This window comes from Papio anubis, chromosome 9 (assembly GCF_008728515.1).
Source record: "Papio anubis isolate 15944 chromosome 9, Panubis1.0, whole genome shotgun sequence".
Classification (NCBI taxonomy): domain Eukaryota; kingdom Metazoa; phylum Chordata; class Mammalia; order Primates; family Cercopithecidae; genus Papio; species Papio anubis.
Genome location: NC_044984.1, coordinates 103,351,775 through 103,366,155, shown reverse-complemented (window position 1 = coordinate 103,366,155; position 14,381 = coordinate 103,351,775). Strand labels below are relative to the sequence as shown.

The 14,381-nt window shown below is 47.6% G+C and overlaps 2 protein-coding genes across 12 annotated transcripts in view; one reads left to right on the top strand and one right to left on the bottom strand.

Annotated features, from left to right (window-relative positions):
* The first annotated feature begins 2,958 nt into the window (after positions 1-2,958).
* Positions 2,959-8,718, top strand: ALKBH2 (alkB homolog 2, alpha-ketoglutarate dependent dioxygenase). Of its 4 annotated transcripts, none has more exons than XM_003907119.3 (4): positions 2,959-3,341; positions 3,651-4,073; positions 6,702-6,900; positions 8,395-8,718. In XM_003907119.3, exons 2-4 carry the CDS (start codon positions 3,794-3,796, stop codon positions 8,699-8,701), a joined length of 786 nt encoding a protein of 261 aa, XP_003907168.1. In that variant the 5' UTR covers positions 2,959-3,341; positions 3,651-3,793; the 3' UTR covers positions 8,702-8,718. The 4 variants fall into 4 exon arrangements, with proteins under 4 accessions (XP_003907168.1, XP_009179908.1, XP_003907169.1 ...); XM_003907120.4 differs by having other exon boundaries at positions 3,105-3,341; positions 3,793-4,073; XM_009181644.2 differs by lacking the exon at positions 6,702-6,900.
* Positions 8,719-8,872: 154 nt separating this feature from the next.
* Positions 8,873-14,381, bottom strand: part of USP30 (ubiquitin specific peptidase 30) — a 99,591-nt gene continuing 94,082 nt past the window's right edge. For 7 of the 8 annotated variants that reach the window (XM_031650730.1, XM_021922878.2, XM_031650729.1 and 4 more), the window contains 4 exons: positions 14,164-14,244; positions 13,845-14,064; positions 11,840-11,960; positions 8,873-11,234 (listed from right to left, as the gene is read on the bottom strand). In XM_031650730.1, coding sequence (XP_031506590.1) covers positions 10,970-11,234; positions 11,840-11,960; positions 13,845-14,064; positions 14,164-14,244 — 687 coding nt within the window. In that variant the 3' untranslated portion in view covers positions 8,873-10,969. Of the gene's footprint in view, positions 11,235-11,839; positions 11,961-13,747; positions 14,065-14,163; positions 14,245-14,381 lie in introns of all 8 variants that reach the window. The other variant, XM_021922877.2, reaches the window with a different exon arrangement.

The following is a 14,381-nucleotide window of genomic DNA, read 5'->3' as shown; positions in this document are numbered from 1 at the left end:
CCATCCATATCTCCTTTTGGTTCTTTCTCCAAAGAAAATCTCAAATTCAACTGCTGCTCTTGCATTTCCTGGCTACAGAAGACCAGCTGGGAAGCTGGTGTTCTCTTTTCTAGAGAGAGATTTTTACATCATGACAATACTCCGGGCCTGGCCCAGCTCGGTGGCTCACGCCTGTAATCCCAGCACTTTGGGAAGCCTACAGGGGCTTATTGCTTGAGCACAGGAGTTTGAGACCAGCCTGGCAAACATGGTGAAACCCCGTCTCTACTAAAAATACAAAAATTAGCCAGGCGTGGTGGCACGCACTTGCAATCCCAGCTACTCGGGAGGCTGAGGCAGGAGAATCACTTGAACCCAGGAGGCGGAAGTTGCAGTGAGCTGAGATCGTGTCACTGCACTCCAGCCTGGGCGACAGAGCAAGACCCTGTCTAAAAACAAAAAAAGGAAAAAGAAAAAAAGGCAATCCTCGGGTTAAAACCCTTCTACGGTTTTCAAATAGGCTTAGAATAAACCCCAGCTTCCTACCCAGGTCTCAATGCTGCTTCCTCTCCGGCGGAAGCCCCCACTACTGAGTCCAGCTCCCGGCACATTTGCTGGACACACCCAACTTGTCCCTCTGTGGCCTGTACACTCTTGCACTCACCATCCCCTTGCCTGGAAAGCCTCAGGTCTCCGCTCAAGATCTTTCCCTGAAAAGGTCTTCTCCTCCTGCCCCACTTCCTAGCCCATCGCTCTATAACTGCTATACTATACAAAAGCATCTTATTTATTTATTCTTTTTATACAATTTCTTTACAGACAGCATTTTATTTATTCTTTCCTTGTGTGTTTCTGTCTCCATCCCCAAAATGTAACCTGAGTGAAGAAAGGAACTCGCTCCTTGTTGCTGGTGTGTCCCAGTGCCTAGGACGAGAAGCTGAAGTCTAAGAGAGAGAGGCTCAAAGCTGAAAATTATTTGCCTTTAGAGCCACTTTGAAAAACAGTTCCACAGTTTTGTATACAGGTAAACATACACTTACCATGTGACCCAGCACTCCCACGCCTAAGCATTTACCCAAGGGAGATGGAAATCTGTATTCACACAAAAGCTTGTATGTGAATGTTTATAGTGATTTTACTCATAGTAGCCTAAAACCAGAGAAACAACCATATGTGGGGCCTACTCCCGTGGGGCATCCCTTCCATCCAGTAATAAAAAGGAACAAATAAGTGATACAAGTGTGGGTATATGACTGGGCACAGTGGCTCATGACTGCAATCCCAGCAGTTTGGGAGGCCAAGGCAGGTGAATTGCTTCAGCTCACCAGCTGAAGACCATGGAGACTAGCCTGGGCAACATGGCAAAAACCCATCTCTACAAAAAATACAAAAATTAGCTGGCTGTAGTGGTGCACGCCTGTAGTCCCAGCTACTTGGGAGGCTGAGGTGGGAGTGGAGCCTGGGAAGTGGAGGTTGCAGTGAGCCAAGATCATGCAACTGCACTCCAGCTTGGGCGACAGAGCCAGACCTTGTCTCAAAAAAAACGTGGGGGAGGGTGGCATAAATCAATCTCAAAAGCAATATGCTCAAGTGAAAGAAGTCCCACAAAGGCTATATATTGTAGGATTCCTGTCTCAGTCTGTTTTCTGTCTCTTAGATTACCTGAAACCAGGTAATTTATTGACAAAAGGAATGTATTTCTCATAGAGGCTGAGAGGTCCGAGGTGTTGAGGGGCTGCATCTGGTGAAAACCCTCTTGCTGGTGGGGACTCTGCTGAGTCCTGAAGCCGTGCAGGACATCACATCGCGAGGGGCCTGAGTGTGCTAGCTCAGGTCTCTCTTCCTCCTTTTATAAAGCCACCAATCCCACTCCCATGGTAACCCATTAGTCCATTAACCTGTGAGTCCATTAATCTAGTCATTCATTTATGAGGACAGAGCTCTCATGTCCCAATGGCGTCTTCAAGGCCCCACCTCTCAATACTGCCACATTGGGGATTAAATCTCAACACGGCTTTTGGAGGGACAGATATTCAAACCATGGCAAGTCCATGTATATGAAATTCTGGAAAAGGCAAAACTATAGGGAGAGAAGACGGATCAGTGGTTGCTGAGGCTGGGTGATGCGGCAAGTTGATCAATAAAAAGCTGGAGCAGTTTTATGGAGGGATGGAACTGTCCTAGATCTTGACTGTGGTGGTGATCATACAATATTGTACATTTGTTGAAATCTGTCAAAACAAAGCCTCCGATCTCATGGAGCTTTCGTTCCATTGAGGGGAGACAGAGAGTAAATAAAAATTAGGAGCCGGTTGTGGTGGCTCACGCCTATAATCCCAACAATCTGGCAGGCCCAGGTGGGAGGATCACTTGAGCCCAGGAGTTTGAGACCAGCCTGGGCAACATAGCAAGACCCCATCTCTACTAAAAATCATTAAAAAAAAAAATTAGCTGGGTGGGGTGGGATGTGCCTGTAGTCCCAGCTACTCCAGAGGCTGAGACGGGAGGATCGCTCGAACCCAGGAGTTCAAGGCTGCAGTGAGCTATGATCATGCCATTGCATTCCAGCTTGGGCAACAGAGTGAGATCCTGTCTCAAAAAAACAAAACAAACAAGAACAATATCAAAAAGCAAAAAAACAGAAAAACGAGCAATAATGGAACCAACATTTATTTAGAGGACAGGGCATTTATCATGCATCCCGTCATCTCCCCAGGCGCCCTCATGACGTAGGTGCTGTAGTCCCCACTTCACAGATGAGGCAGCTTAACCCCAGAGAGGTTAAGTGATCTGTGGAAGGCCATACAGCCAGGGCGGAGGAGACAGAAACAGAAGCCACGATATCCGACTACAGAACTTCTGCTCCCACTCGCGACAATATACTGGTGGCCCAACGCCCTTTCCGGACACCAAAGTAACCCCCAGTGAGAAGTAACACCAAGCCACGCTTCTCACCCCAGCCGTGATCCTCAACAGTGGCCGAACAGATGATCAACTGGAAAGCGGTAGTGCTTGCCACGCACGGGGAGGGCCGGCAGGTGGCACCAGAGGGCCGCCCGGCTGCTCGCTTTGCGCCCTTGCCGGCAGTAGTTCCCAGCGTGCTCCGGAAGTGACGCGACTGATTCGCGGGGGCGCGTCTTTCCCACCCCCAGGGCCCCCGGGTTGCCTGCGGGATTCAGAGCAGCGCCGGAGCTGAGATTCTGGAGCATTCTTGCCACCCCCACCCTACGCATGTGTTGCAGTGATACAAGAATTTGGCGTGCGGTTTACCCGTGTTTAACCTCTTTGCGTCTCGTTTCTGAATCGTATCCACTTGAGCATCACTAGACTGATCTATTTTAACAGTGGTGGGGGGCAGCGAGGTCAGTTACGGGTCCCTCCTCCTTAAAGGGGTGGACAGTTGACTTTGGGCAAACCCCTTCCCCTCTGTGGGCAACAATTTCCCCTTCTGCAAAATGAGGGTTTGGGTTGTAGTTTCTAAGTTTAGCTGTGGCATGCGAATTCCCAGGAGGTAGTTCTTTAAAAATTCAGGTGCTCGGGCGTGGAGTGCAGACCTCTGGGTTTTTGCAGGCTAGCCAGCTGATTTTGATGCACAGGTGGACGTGGGAGACCCTGGATCAGATTGTCCCTAGGGTCCCTTCCGGCTTTAACATCTTCTGCTTCATTTTTAGGACGTGGTTTTAAACTTGAAAATGTGAAACTAGAAATGTTGCTGTGAGACCCCCTGGACAAACAGATTTTTACACTGGGGACAGAACTTGAGCAGTCTGTCTTGGCCTCGCCACTGACGTCCCTTTTTTCCTGTGGGGACAGGATGGACAGATTCCTGGTGAAAGGGGTTCAAGGGGGCCTTTTGAGGAAGCGGGAGAAGCAAGAGCCGACTGGAGAAGAGCCAGCTGTGTTGGGAGGAGACAAAGAAAGCACAAGGAAGAGGCCCAGGAGAGAGGCCCCGGGGAATGGAGGACACTCAGCAGGCCCCAGCTGGCGGCACATTCGGGCTGAGGGCCTGGACTGCAGTTACACGGTCCTCTTTGCTAAAGCTGAGGCAGATGAGATTTTCCAAGAGTTGGAGAAAGAAGTAGAGTATTTTACAGGTAAGCGGGGGTGTGTGTGTGTGTGTGCGCGCGCGCGCGCGCACTGAGGACTTGTTTGGTGCAGTTAATGATCTTACGTTTGGAGAAATCTGAACTCAGGATCCATTATTTACTGATGGGTTCGCTAATGGATTCATCCAATATTGTCTGAGCACCTCTAGGCTAAGCCCCTTAGGTGCGTAGGACATAAACTTGAAAAAAAAAACTGGATTGGCCGGGCGCGGTGGCTCAAGCCTGTAATCCCAGCACTTTGGGAGGCCGAGGCGGGCGGATCACAAGGTCAGGAGATCGAGACCATCCTGGCTAACACGGCGAAACCCCGTCTCTACTAAAAACACAAAAAATTAGCCGGGCGAGGTGGCGGCGCCTGTGGTCCCAGCTACTCGGGAGGCTGAGGCAGGAGAATGGCGGGAACCCGGGAGGCGGAGCTTGCAGTGAGCTGAGATCTGGCCACTGCACTCCAGCCTGGGCGACAGAGCGAGACTCCGTCTCAAAAAAAAAAAAAAAAAACAAAACAAAAAAAACTGGATTGCTTGTCCACTAGAAGCTGACAGATGACTTGAGTAAATCTCCACTTGGCTACTGATGAGCATCTTCTGGGAAACTTTACAAAACAAAGTAAATAAACGTGCTGGGTTCCACTGCAGAGCACTTCAGTCAGAATCGCTCCGAGGACAGGCTGACCACTTGTGTGTTTAAAAAGCTTCCAGGTGATTCTCATGGGCAGAAAGAGTTGGAGAATCACTGGTCTTATAGGAGAGATGGCAAATAACCGGGTAATTTCTCCACACCAGTGGTTCTCAGAGTCACCCGGTGGACTTGCTGTTGGCAGGGCTTGGATTGCTGAGCCCCACCCCTGTGGTTTAGTTTAGTTTCTAAGGAGATTCCAGGTGCTGCTGGTGCCGCTGGTCTGGGGAGCACACGTTGAGAACCACAGCTCTATCCTGTAATGAGGACACAAGGATCTGGCAGAGAGGCATAGAAAAGCCCACAGGAGGCCAGGTGCGGTGGCTCATGCCTGTAATCCCAGCACTTTGGGAGCCTGAGATGGGTGAATCACTTGAGGTCAGGAGTTTGAGACCAGCTTGGCCAACATGGTGAAACCCCATCTCTACTAAAATACAAAAAAAAAAAAAAATTAGCTGTGCGTGATGGTGCATGCCTGTAATCCCAGCTACTCGAGAGGCTGAGGCAGGAGAATCATTTGAACCCGGAAGGCAGAGGTTGCAGTGAGCCGAGATCATACCACTGCACTCCAACCTGGGCAACAGAGTGAGACTGTGTCTCAAAACAAAACAAAAAACGAAAGCCCACAGGCCAGGCATGGTGGCACACACCTGTAATCCCAGCTACTCTAGAGGCTGAGGTGGGAGGATCACTTGAGGCCAGGAGTTCAAGTCCAGCCTGGGCAACATAGTGAGACCCCCTCATCGCTTTATTATTTTATGTTTTGAGACAGGGTTTCACTCTGTCACCCAGGCTGGAGGGCTGGGACACGATCCTGGCTCACTGCAGCCTCATCCGCCTGGGTTCAAGTGATTCTCCCACTTCAGCATCCTAAGCAGCTGGGACCACAGATGTACACCACCAAGCCTGGATAATTTTTAAATTATCCATAGGTCTCACTGTGTTACCCAGGCTGTTAATTGAACTCCTGGCCTTGAGTGATCCTCGCCTCGGCCTCCCAAAGTGCTGGGATTGCAAGCATGAGCCAGCACGCCTGGCTCGCCGTCTCTTTAAAAAAAGAAATGCCCACAAGAGACCCTAGCCGTGTGAGCCCCATCTTTCATGGGGTTACACGCCCTTAGTCCCTACAGTTGACAAAGCCATCCTAGCCTGTAAACTAACGTTATCGTGCTCCACTTTCAGCCTCTTTATTCTCCCTTTACTGTAGTTAAGGCAGTTAAGTTACAATGTTCACTAAAAAAATGGCCCAGGGCCATGTTTCTCTCCTTGTAGGACAAGAGTCATTGTTCTTACATGAATATTTGGGGCAATTGGCTTGGTGCAGTGGTGCACACCTGTAATCCCAGCACTTTGGGAGACTGAGGCAAGCGGACCACTTGAGCCCAGGAGTTCAAGACCAGTCTAGGCAACATGGTAAAACTCTGTGTCTACAAAAAAATACAAAAAAAGTTAGCCGTGCATGGTGGCGTGCCCCCGTGGTCCCAGCTACTCAGGAGACTGAGGCAGGGGGACTGCTGGAGCCCTGGAGGTGGAGGTTGCAGTGAGCTTACAAAAAAGTTAGCCGGGCATGGTGGCACACCTCTGTCGTCTCAGCTATTCAGGAAGCAGAGGCGGGAGGATCACTGGAGCACAGGAGGTGGAGGTTGCAGTGAGCTGAGATTGTGCCACTGCACTCCAGCCTGGGTGACACAGGGAGACCCTGTCTCAAAGAAAGGAAAACAAAAAAAAAGAAAATTTGGGGCAAGCCAAAATGATGATTGAGGAGGGGTTTAAATTGCGTGGAATGACGGGGAAATGTTATTCCTTACTTCCCTTTCAATCTTGAATACCCAGGGAGCATGTATGTGGGGCACTGGATTTCTGATGGTGGCAGTTGGGGGGCCATCTGGATTTCTAGAGGGGAGTCGAGTGGAAAGGAACTGCCATGTTTCCTCTGCACAGGGGCGCTGACCAGGGTCCAGGTATTTGGGAAGTGGCACAGTGTGCCCAGGAAGCAGGCAACGTACGGCGACGCTGGGCTGACCTACACATTTTCAGGCCTCACGCTGTCTCCAAAGCCCTGGATCCCAGTTCTAGAGCGCATCCGGGATCGCGTCTCTGGGGTGACTGGACAGACCTTCAACTTTGTGCTCATCAACAGGTGACACCCTGTCTGTTTAGTGGACTCAGTGTTACAAGTCTTCTGTCTCCTCCAAAAGGAAGTGTTTAGGGTTCCACCCTATTTGGTTCATTGGTACAAATCATTTCTTAGTACACCGGGGCTCTAGGAGTGGAACAGTGCCAGCGCTCGGTCTTCCTGGAGCTCATCCCAGAGGAGGAAGTGAGAGGTTATTAACTCCTGAACAAACAGCTGAATGAGACAATTTCTTCTGTGTTTTTTTTTTTTTTTTTTTTTTTTTTGAGACAGGGTCTTTCTATGTTGCCCAGGTTTAGTCTGAAACTCCTGGACTCAAGCGATCCTCCCACCTCGGCCTCCCAAAGTCTGGAATTGCAGGCGTGAACCACTATGCCTGACCCTAGACAATTTCAGACAGTGATAACCATCTTGCGAAAAATTAAACAGGCCGATTTGACTGAGAATGGCTGAGAGGTTTGCGATTAGGGCCAGGTTTCTCAGTGGCAGCACTGTGGACATTTTGGGCCCAGTCATTCGTTGTTTGGGGCTGACCTGTGCCTTGTGGGATGCTGAGCACATCCCTGGCCTCCATCCACTAGATGCAAGTAGTGTCCCCCATCCCCCAATACCTGTCCCCTGGGGCAGAATCACCCTGGCGGAGAACCCTGGGTGGGTTTAAGGGAAGGTCACTTTAGATGGGGTGGTTAGAGGAGGGCTGAGGCAGTGTGTTTGAGCTGATAACTAAATGGAGAGTGCCAGCCACAGACATCTGGAGGGAGAGCAGAGGGACTCTGGAGTGTCTGTCAAGCAAAAATCCTGCAGGATGGCCAGAAAGCAGTGAATGAGGGAAAGAAGGGGATGACATGAGCTCAGAGGTGGGCAGAGGCCAGGCTGGGCCGAGTATGGCCTTTAAGTGCAGGGTGAAATCATGTGATAAAGGTTTACATAGACTGGCCACGGGAACTACAGTAAGACATGATTTTGGCTTTGGATGTCTTCAGTTTTAAAGCACATGAACTGGCCGGGTGTGGTCGCTCATGCCTGTAATCCCAACACTTTAGGAGGCTGAGGAGAGTGAATTGCTTGAGCCCGAGTTCAAGACCAGCCTGGGTAATATGGTGAAAACATTTCTACAAAAGAAAAAAAATTAGGTGGGGTGGTGCATACCTGTAGTCCCAGCTACTTGGGAGGCTGAAGTGGGAGAATCACCTGAGCCCGGGAGGCCAAGGCTGCAGTGAGCTATGATTGTGCCACTGCACTCCAGCCTGGGTGACAGAGCGAGACCCTCTCAAAAATAAGTAAATAATAAATAAGTCACATGAACAAATAGGTCAACAGACCCCTTCAGGGTTGGCTTATCTTAGAGCCTGCTGTGGACCTCCAGCCCTCGCAGAAACAACAGCAGGAACAGCCGTGCACAGAGTGCCATTTCACACTGTGAGGAAACGAGGGCTGGCTGTGCTGGTGAGTTTCAGGAGAGGGTGGTTTTTATGCACTGTGCTTGTTTTCTCATTGCAGGTATAAAGATGGCTGTGACCACATCGGGGAGCACCGAGATGATGAAAGAGAACTGGCCCCTGGGAGCCCCATCGCCTCTGTCTCCTTTGGTGCCTGCAGAGACTTTGTCTTCCGGCATAAGGATTCCCGTGGGAAAAGCCCCTCCCGGAGGGTGGCGGTGGTCAGGCTGCCGCTGGCCCACGGGAGCTTGCTCATGATGAACCACCCGACCAACACACACTGGTACCACAGTCTTCCCGTGAGAAAGAAGGTTCTGGCTCCACGGGTCAATCTGACTTTTCGTAAAATTTTGCTTACTAAAAAATAAAAACGTTTTTAACGGTTTTTCTCTTTTATCTTTCCCTCTGGACTCTAAGAGGGAGCTGGTGTTTCCCTTACCAACAGGGAACACAGAAAGGTTTAAAGCACAGGACTTGTTATGTAACAGTGCAGAATTCAGAAAGACGATGTTTGTAACAGATCAGTGCATTACACCAGGTGACTGTTTTCCTAACAAAATGATGATTTTATTGCTATAATACACAGCAGATACAAAAGTACCTTTAGCAAATACATAAGTCAGCAGTTATTACGGCAAAACCACTAGTTTAACTTAGATCTTCCCCAAGAGAAGCTACTTACTTTGAAAATAACTTAAAACTAGAAATCAGATTATTGGGCTGCTGCTTAATGCATAATAATTTACAAAATGAAGAAGTCAGGTTAAAAGGCTTTGCACAGGTATTGTTCACATTTATAGCCTTGGCTCAAACCCTGGCCTCTCACCAAAGAGAGATCTGCTTATAGCCGTACGTTCCAAGGCTCAGCCGCTTTTCTCCATCTTTCTTTAATGGTAGATTTCAAAAAGTAAGCAGTGGCAGAACAGCAATTACTTAAAGCTACAGCTTTGCAGTACACTTTAAGGTCACATGATTTGGGCATTTGTTCCACCAGACTTGGGTAAAACAAGTGTGTTCATTTCAACATCAAAGCCAAGGTCTGCATCGGGTGAGTGCAGGACGGACCGTACAGTTCAAGCTGCCCCTTGCACCCCAACGCCCAGAGCCTGGAGAGCCTGTACAGTATATTCTGTGGACAGTGAGAGTTACCGAGTCCTCAGGGTGCAGCCTGGGCCCAGTAGAAGAGTGACCATCTGGGCTTCCTGCACGGTGAGCTGCTGCCAAGGCACCGTTTGGTGTGTCCTCCAGCTCGCCCCCAGCAGAGGAAGCACAGGTCTTAGCCTAACCTCAGATGACCTTTTGGATAGGTCTGATTCCAGTCTTACCTCTGATGAGTCGGTTTGAATTTGGATCTATTTTTTTTAATTAAAAATCTAGCTTAAAACAGGTACTACTGTGTCATCAAAATTCCTGTGGCCCTGGGCTGCATTCAGAGACTTACCCAAAAAGGGAAGAAAGTGCTCAATATATACTTTTTGTATCAGGCTACTGGAAATGAATAAATTCAGAATATGAACCTAGAGCAACATACAATACTAGATGCCACCTGTAGTTACATGTTTTTAAAAAGTCAAAAGCTGCTTTCTTCTTTTCGTGAAAAGGGCTGAACTTTGGTGTCATCAAATCTAACCCTTCACAAATGAGGAAACTGAGGTTCAGAGAGACTGCAGCCCCAAGGTCAGCCCTTCCTTCCTAAGCCCGCTGTCAACTCAGGGCAGGGATTGTCTTTTTATACAGCCCCAAGTTCCTACCTGTAAACCTTAAGAGCTCTGTATGGGCAATAAATAAACAGACGAAAGTAACCATTTACAGTGGATCCTTGTGTAAGAAAGAGTTTTCCACAGAGCAGAGGAATCAGGTGTTGCAAAGATATAGCTCAGGTCTGGCTATTCACAGAGTTTTATAATACAGTGTAATTACATCTCAGTCCAATATACAAAAGATAAAAGCAACAAGTAAGCTTTTCACTTATAACCGACAAAGTAGTGAAAGAGTTTCCCCAGGGGGGCAGATTTGGCAGATGAGCCTTTACTCCATAGAAAGAACTGGAAGATTAGAAAAGGCATAGAAAAAGGAAAGTGTTCTTTAGGCATCTTTCACCTGTTCTCTCGCTATCCTTTTGAGTAGCCTGGAGGGAATATTTCAGAATGGATGTCCTATAAAAGCAATCGAAAGTGAAAGGCACTTTTTCTTCTAAATTGTTGCCTTTAATAATTTCATTAATTCTTGTCAACAATTTTTATGGGTCTGCTTATTAAAAATAAAAGATCTGGGTGGAAACGCTGATTACACAAAGGTGCTTCCCCTCTGAGAACACCTAACATTACAATATGAAAACGGTGGCTTCAAGAATCTGCATTCTTTTAATGACCTGTATCAGATGAGTAAAAAGACACTCCAGACATCATGAATGCTTTCTTAATACAACAGTACCTTCTACACACATGAACAGAGCTGTTCAGGGAGCCTGATTTGGTATGAATTGGGGCTGGCTCCCAGGTGGAGCCTGCTCTCAGAACACACCGGAAAGCTGGAAGGCTCCAGTGCGGCTGCTTGCACACAACAGTACAGTTTTACTTTTTTCCCGGACAGTATGAAGACAGTGCCATCAGCTCTAGCCTTGCAGGAGGGCGAAGTCATTCTTCAGACTTGTACTCCTGGCTCTGGTGTTGCATCCTGGAAAGGACGCGCTCATAGAACAGCAGGTAGGCGCTGGAGGACAGGACCTCCTGCAGGCTGGCCTTGCGGACAGTGTCATCGGAGACCCACAGCCACTGGTTGCTGGTTGAGAGAGGGTTCCTGGCCGAAGGTGGGGACCGTCGGTAAGTGACAAAGTGTCCAGAGTGCATGTCTCCATGGTGGACGACAACTGCCATCAGCCGGAAGAGGTACGTGGAGGAGCTGAACGATAGGAACACATGTCAGGGGTTTACAATTTTAACAAAAAAGACTTTATAGGCAAAAACGAAAGAATCCTAATGTTAAATAGGGGATCAATACAATAGTAAGTCCATACCACCGAATGCTACACAACTATTAAGATACAGATCTGTATTTACTGACATGGCAAGATGTACATTCTATGAGTATATGTATATTGTATATATGTGTATGTTTGTATCAAATGAGTGTATGTGTTTATGTATACTGTATGTATGTGTGTTCACATACCCACATATGACTTTATAGAGTGCGTGACCCTAAATGTTTAATTGGCTATCTCTAGGTGGTATCCCAAGAAATTTTATATTTTCTTTATATTTATACATACACACATATATATACACATACATATGCATATGTAAATTTTATGTACTTTAAAAATTCTTAGTTTAAAAGTTATTTCCATTTTGAACAAAAATAAATAAGAATGTATAATCATGAAACTTCACCTTAAAATGAAAAATAAACCTCTACATATTCCTGAATTCATTTCTGTGAAAAGCTAATTTTCGAAGCTAAGAGTAGTGGTAGCTCTAAGATGGGGCCTGTAAAGGGCAGCTCACCTGTAGTCGGGAACAACCGGGAGAGGGAAGGGCATCGGTGCGGACAGTGTTGGTAATAAAGATGGGGAGCAGGCGCCATTCATAAAAATCTGTGTTTTGGGGGCCCCTGGCTGATTCAGAACTGCAAGAGAAAAAGGCCCGAGTCAAAGAAAATAAGCAGTGGCTCTGTAAACAAAGCCTGGTTTTGATTACCTTGAAAGTTAACTCCCCATAATGCTACAAAGAAAAAAATATATTTCATTTGGTATTATATAGATTCATAAAATAATCTGCCCTTTATCCTTAATCTCAAATAGGGATAATCTGTCTTAATGCCAAATAGGACAAGTGTATCTAGCTCCAGCTTTATGGCTAGCCTGGGATCTTTGAGCTCCTAGCCCTGTTTGCTAATGGCATGTATCAAAGTTAATCAGTAGCTAATTTACTGGCTTTTGACCTAAACCAAAGTTTCTCAACATGGCACCAGACGGTTTTGGCTGGATCATTCTTTGTTGCGGGGCCTGTCCTGGGCATCAGAGGATGTTGAACAGCATCCCTGGCCTTTACCCAGTAGCACCCCTCCCCTAGCAGTGACAACCAAAACTGTTACCAGACATTGCCCAATGTCCCTCGGGCGGCAAAACTCCTCCAAGTTGAGAACCACTGATCTAAGCATTCTATTTTCTTTAATTCTGTCAGCTTCTAAGGAATACCAACATGTAACAGCATTAATACATGTTTATGGGTATACATAAGATAATTAAGGCCATATTTACATGTCTTTTCCTTTCAAGTGTCATTTTTGGGGGCCGTTACATACCAAGTAGTTTACTGATGACTTTTTTTTTTTTTTAAGACAGGATCTTGCTCTGTTGCCCAGGCTGGAGCACAGTGGCGTGATCAGAGCTCACTGCAGCCTCAAACATCTGGGTTCAAGCAATCCTTCCACCTCAATCTCCCAAACTGCTGGGACTACAGGTGTGAGCCACCACGACTGGCCCTACTGCTGGCATCTTTAACCATAGCCAGCATGCTCCCAACATTAGTAAACCTGCACCCCAGCCCAGGAGAGGGGGAAGGTGGGGTGCAGAGGTCTTTGATTTAAAACCAGGGCTAAGGGCTGAACCTGAGTCTGTCCCCTACCTCATCTCTTTTCGATGTTAATTTAGTGACTTGATGAGAAAGAGGAAAACACCATCTCCCTGACATGATGAGGTGTCGGGCCATGCAACTGTGGTCACAAAAAGAACAAAAGGACTAAGGGACCCTAAATAGGAAAGTATGGGGTGTGAGACGATCCTGACCTAACTGGGGGCGGCAGGCAGGTGGTGAGTTCAGGCTGAGAGCCCTTCAAGTGAGTGGGTTTTCCTCATGTCTAACTCTAAAGAGCTCAGTGTGTCACTAGAGACACCTTTAGAAAATGGACCAACATGGCATTCTAGGGCCAGTTCTCCCGTGCGGTGTTTGCCCTTGGACCAATCATTCAACCCCATGGAGCCTCCACGTTCTCATCAGTAAGACCAGGGGTGATAATAGCTACCTGGCTTAACTGAGACCTCAGCTGAGGGCAGTAATGGAATCAGATACATAATTCAGTACAGAAGTCACTTCAGCCCCCAGAAGAGGTTTGGTGATCTTTAGCCAGGACATGTCCTCCCCACATTTCCTGTACTGACAGGAAATGACACGACCAAAAAAAGAAAAAAAAATTCACTGAAATGATGTGAGCCAATGATTATATCATTTAGTGGAAAGATCAGAAGACAAGGCTGCAATTTTAAGCGTTTCTCTCTGTACTTTTTCATCTGTAATATGGTTTCAAAAACCATACATCTCTCTGCTACATAATTTTAACCTCTTCTAAGAAATCTTCCCTCTTCCACCCCCAATCCTGCTGTTCTCAAGAGTTTAAGCAACCATTGTACAAGCCTTGTGCTCATGTCATAAGGGACCCAGAAGGTGGTGACGCCAAACTGCTTTTCTCTGTGCTGAAAATTCCTGCTGCATCGGCTCCTCGTGCACACACCTGGCGTGGGGGCTCCCGGCCCATCCTGCAGCTCCAGTGTAGGCCCTGGGTTCTTGTTCAGTTTAGGGTTGTGTTGACTAGGTTTATGTCCAAGGAGGTGGTACTTGTAAATGTCCATCATCAGGAACTCATTGAACTGCACGTGCTCGTGCCGCTTCAGAGGCGTGCCGTGACTGGACCAGCTCAGCCGCTGTAGGTGGATGCACAGACACTGAGGGAGCTGCGGGTGGAAGAGAAACCGGGAGAACTGAGTTGTTTCAGTGGCAGGACACACGGAGTCCTCAAAACAAAACCAACAGGGTGTGTGGTGTGGGCTCACCTTCCCTAGTTTTAACTGTTTAACAAAAGTGGTCCTCTGATGTTCCACCTTTTCCCCATTCAACGTTCCCTTGGCTTCAATCTGAAATAAAAGAAACATTTCTCTGCAGAAATGCCTAAAATAGGACAGCTTTGGAGTGCTGCAGACAACAGTGGTGTTTATAGCGGCACACAGTTGGCACTTGACTGCTACCTGCTGAAATGAATTCAGCTGCCCAG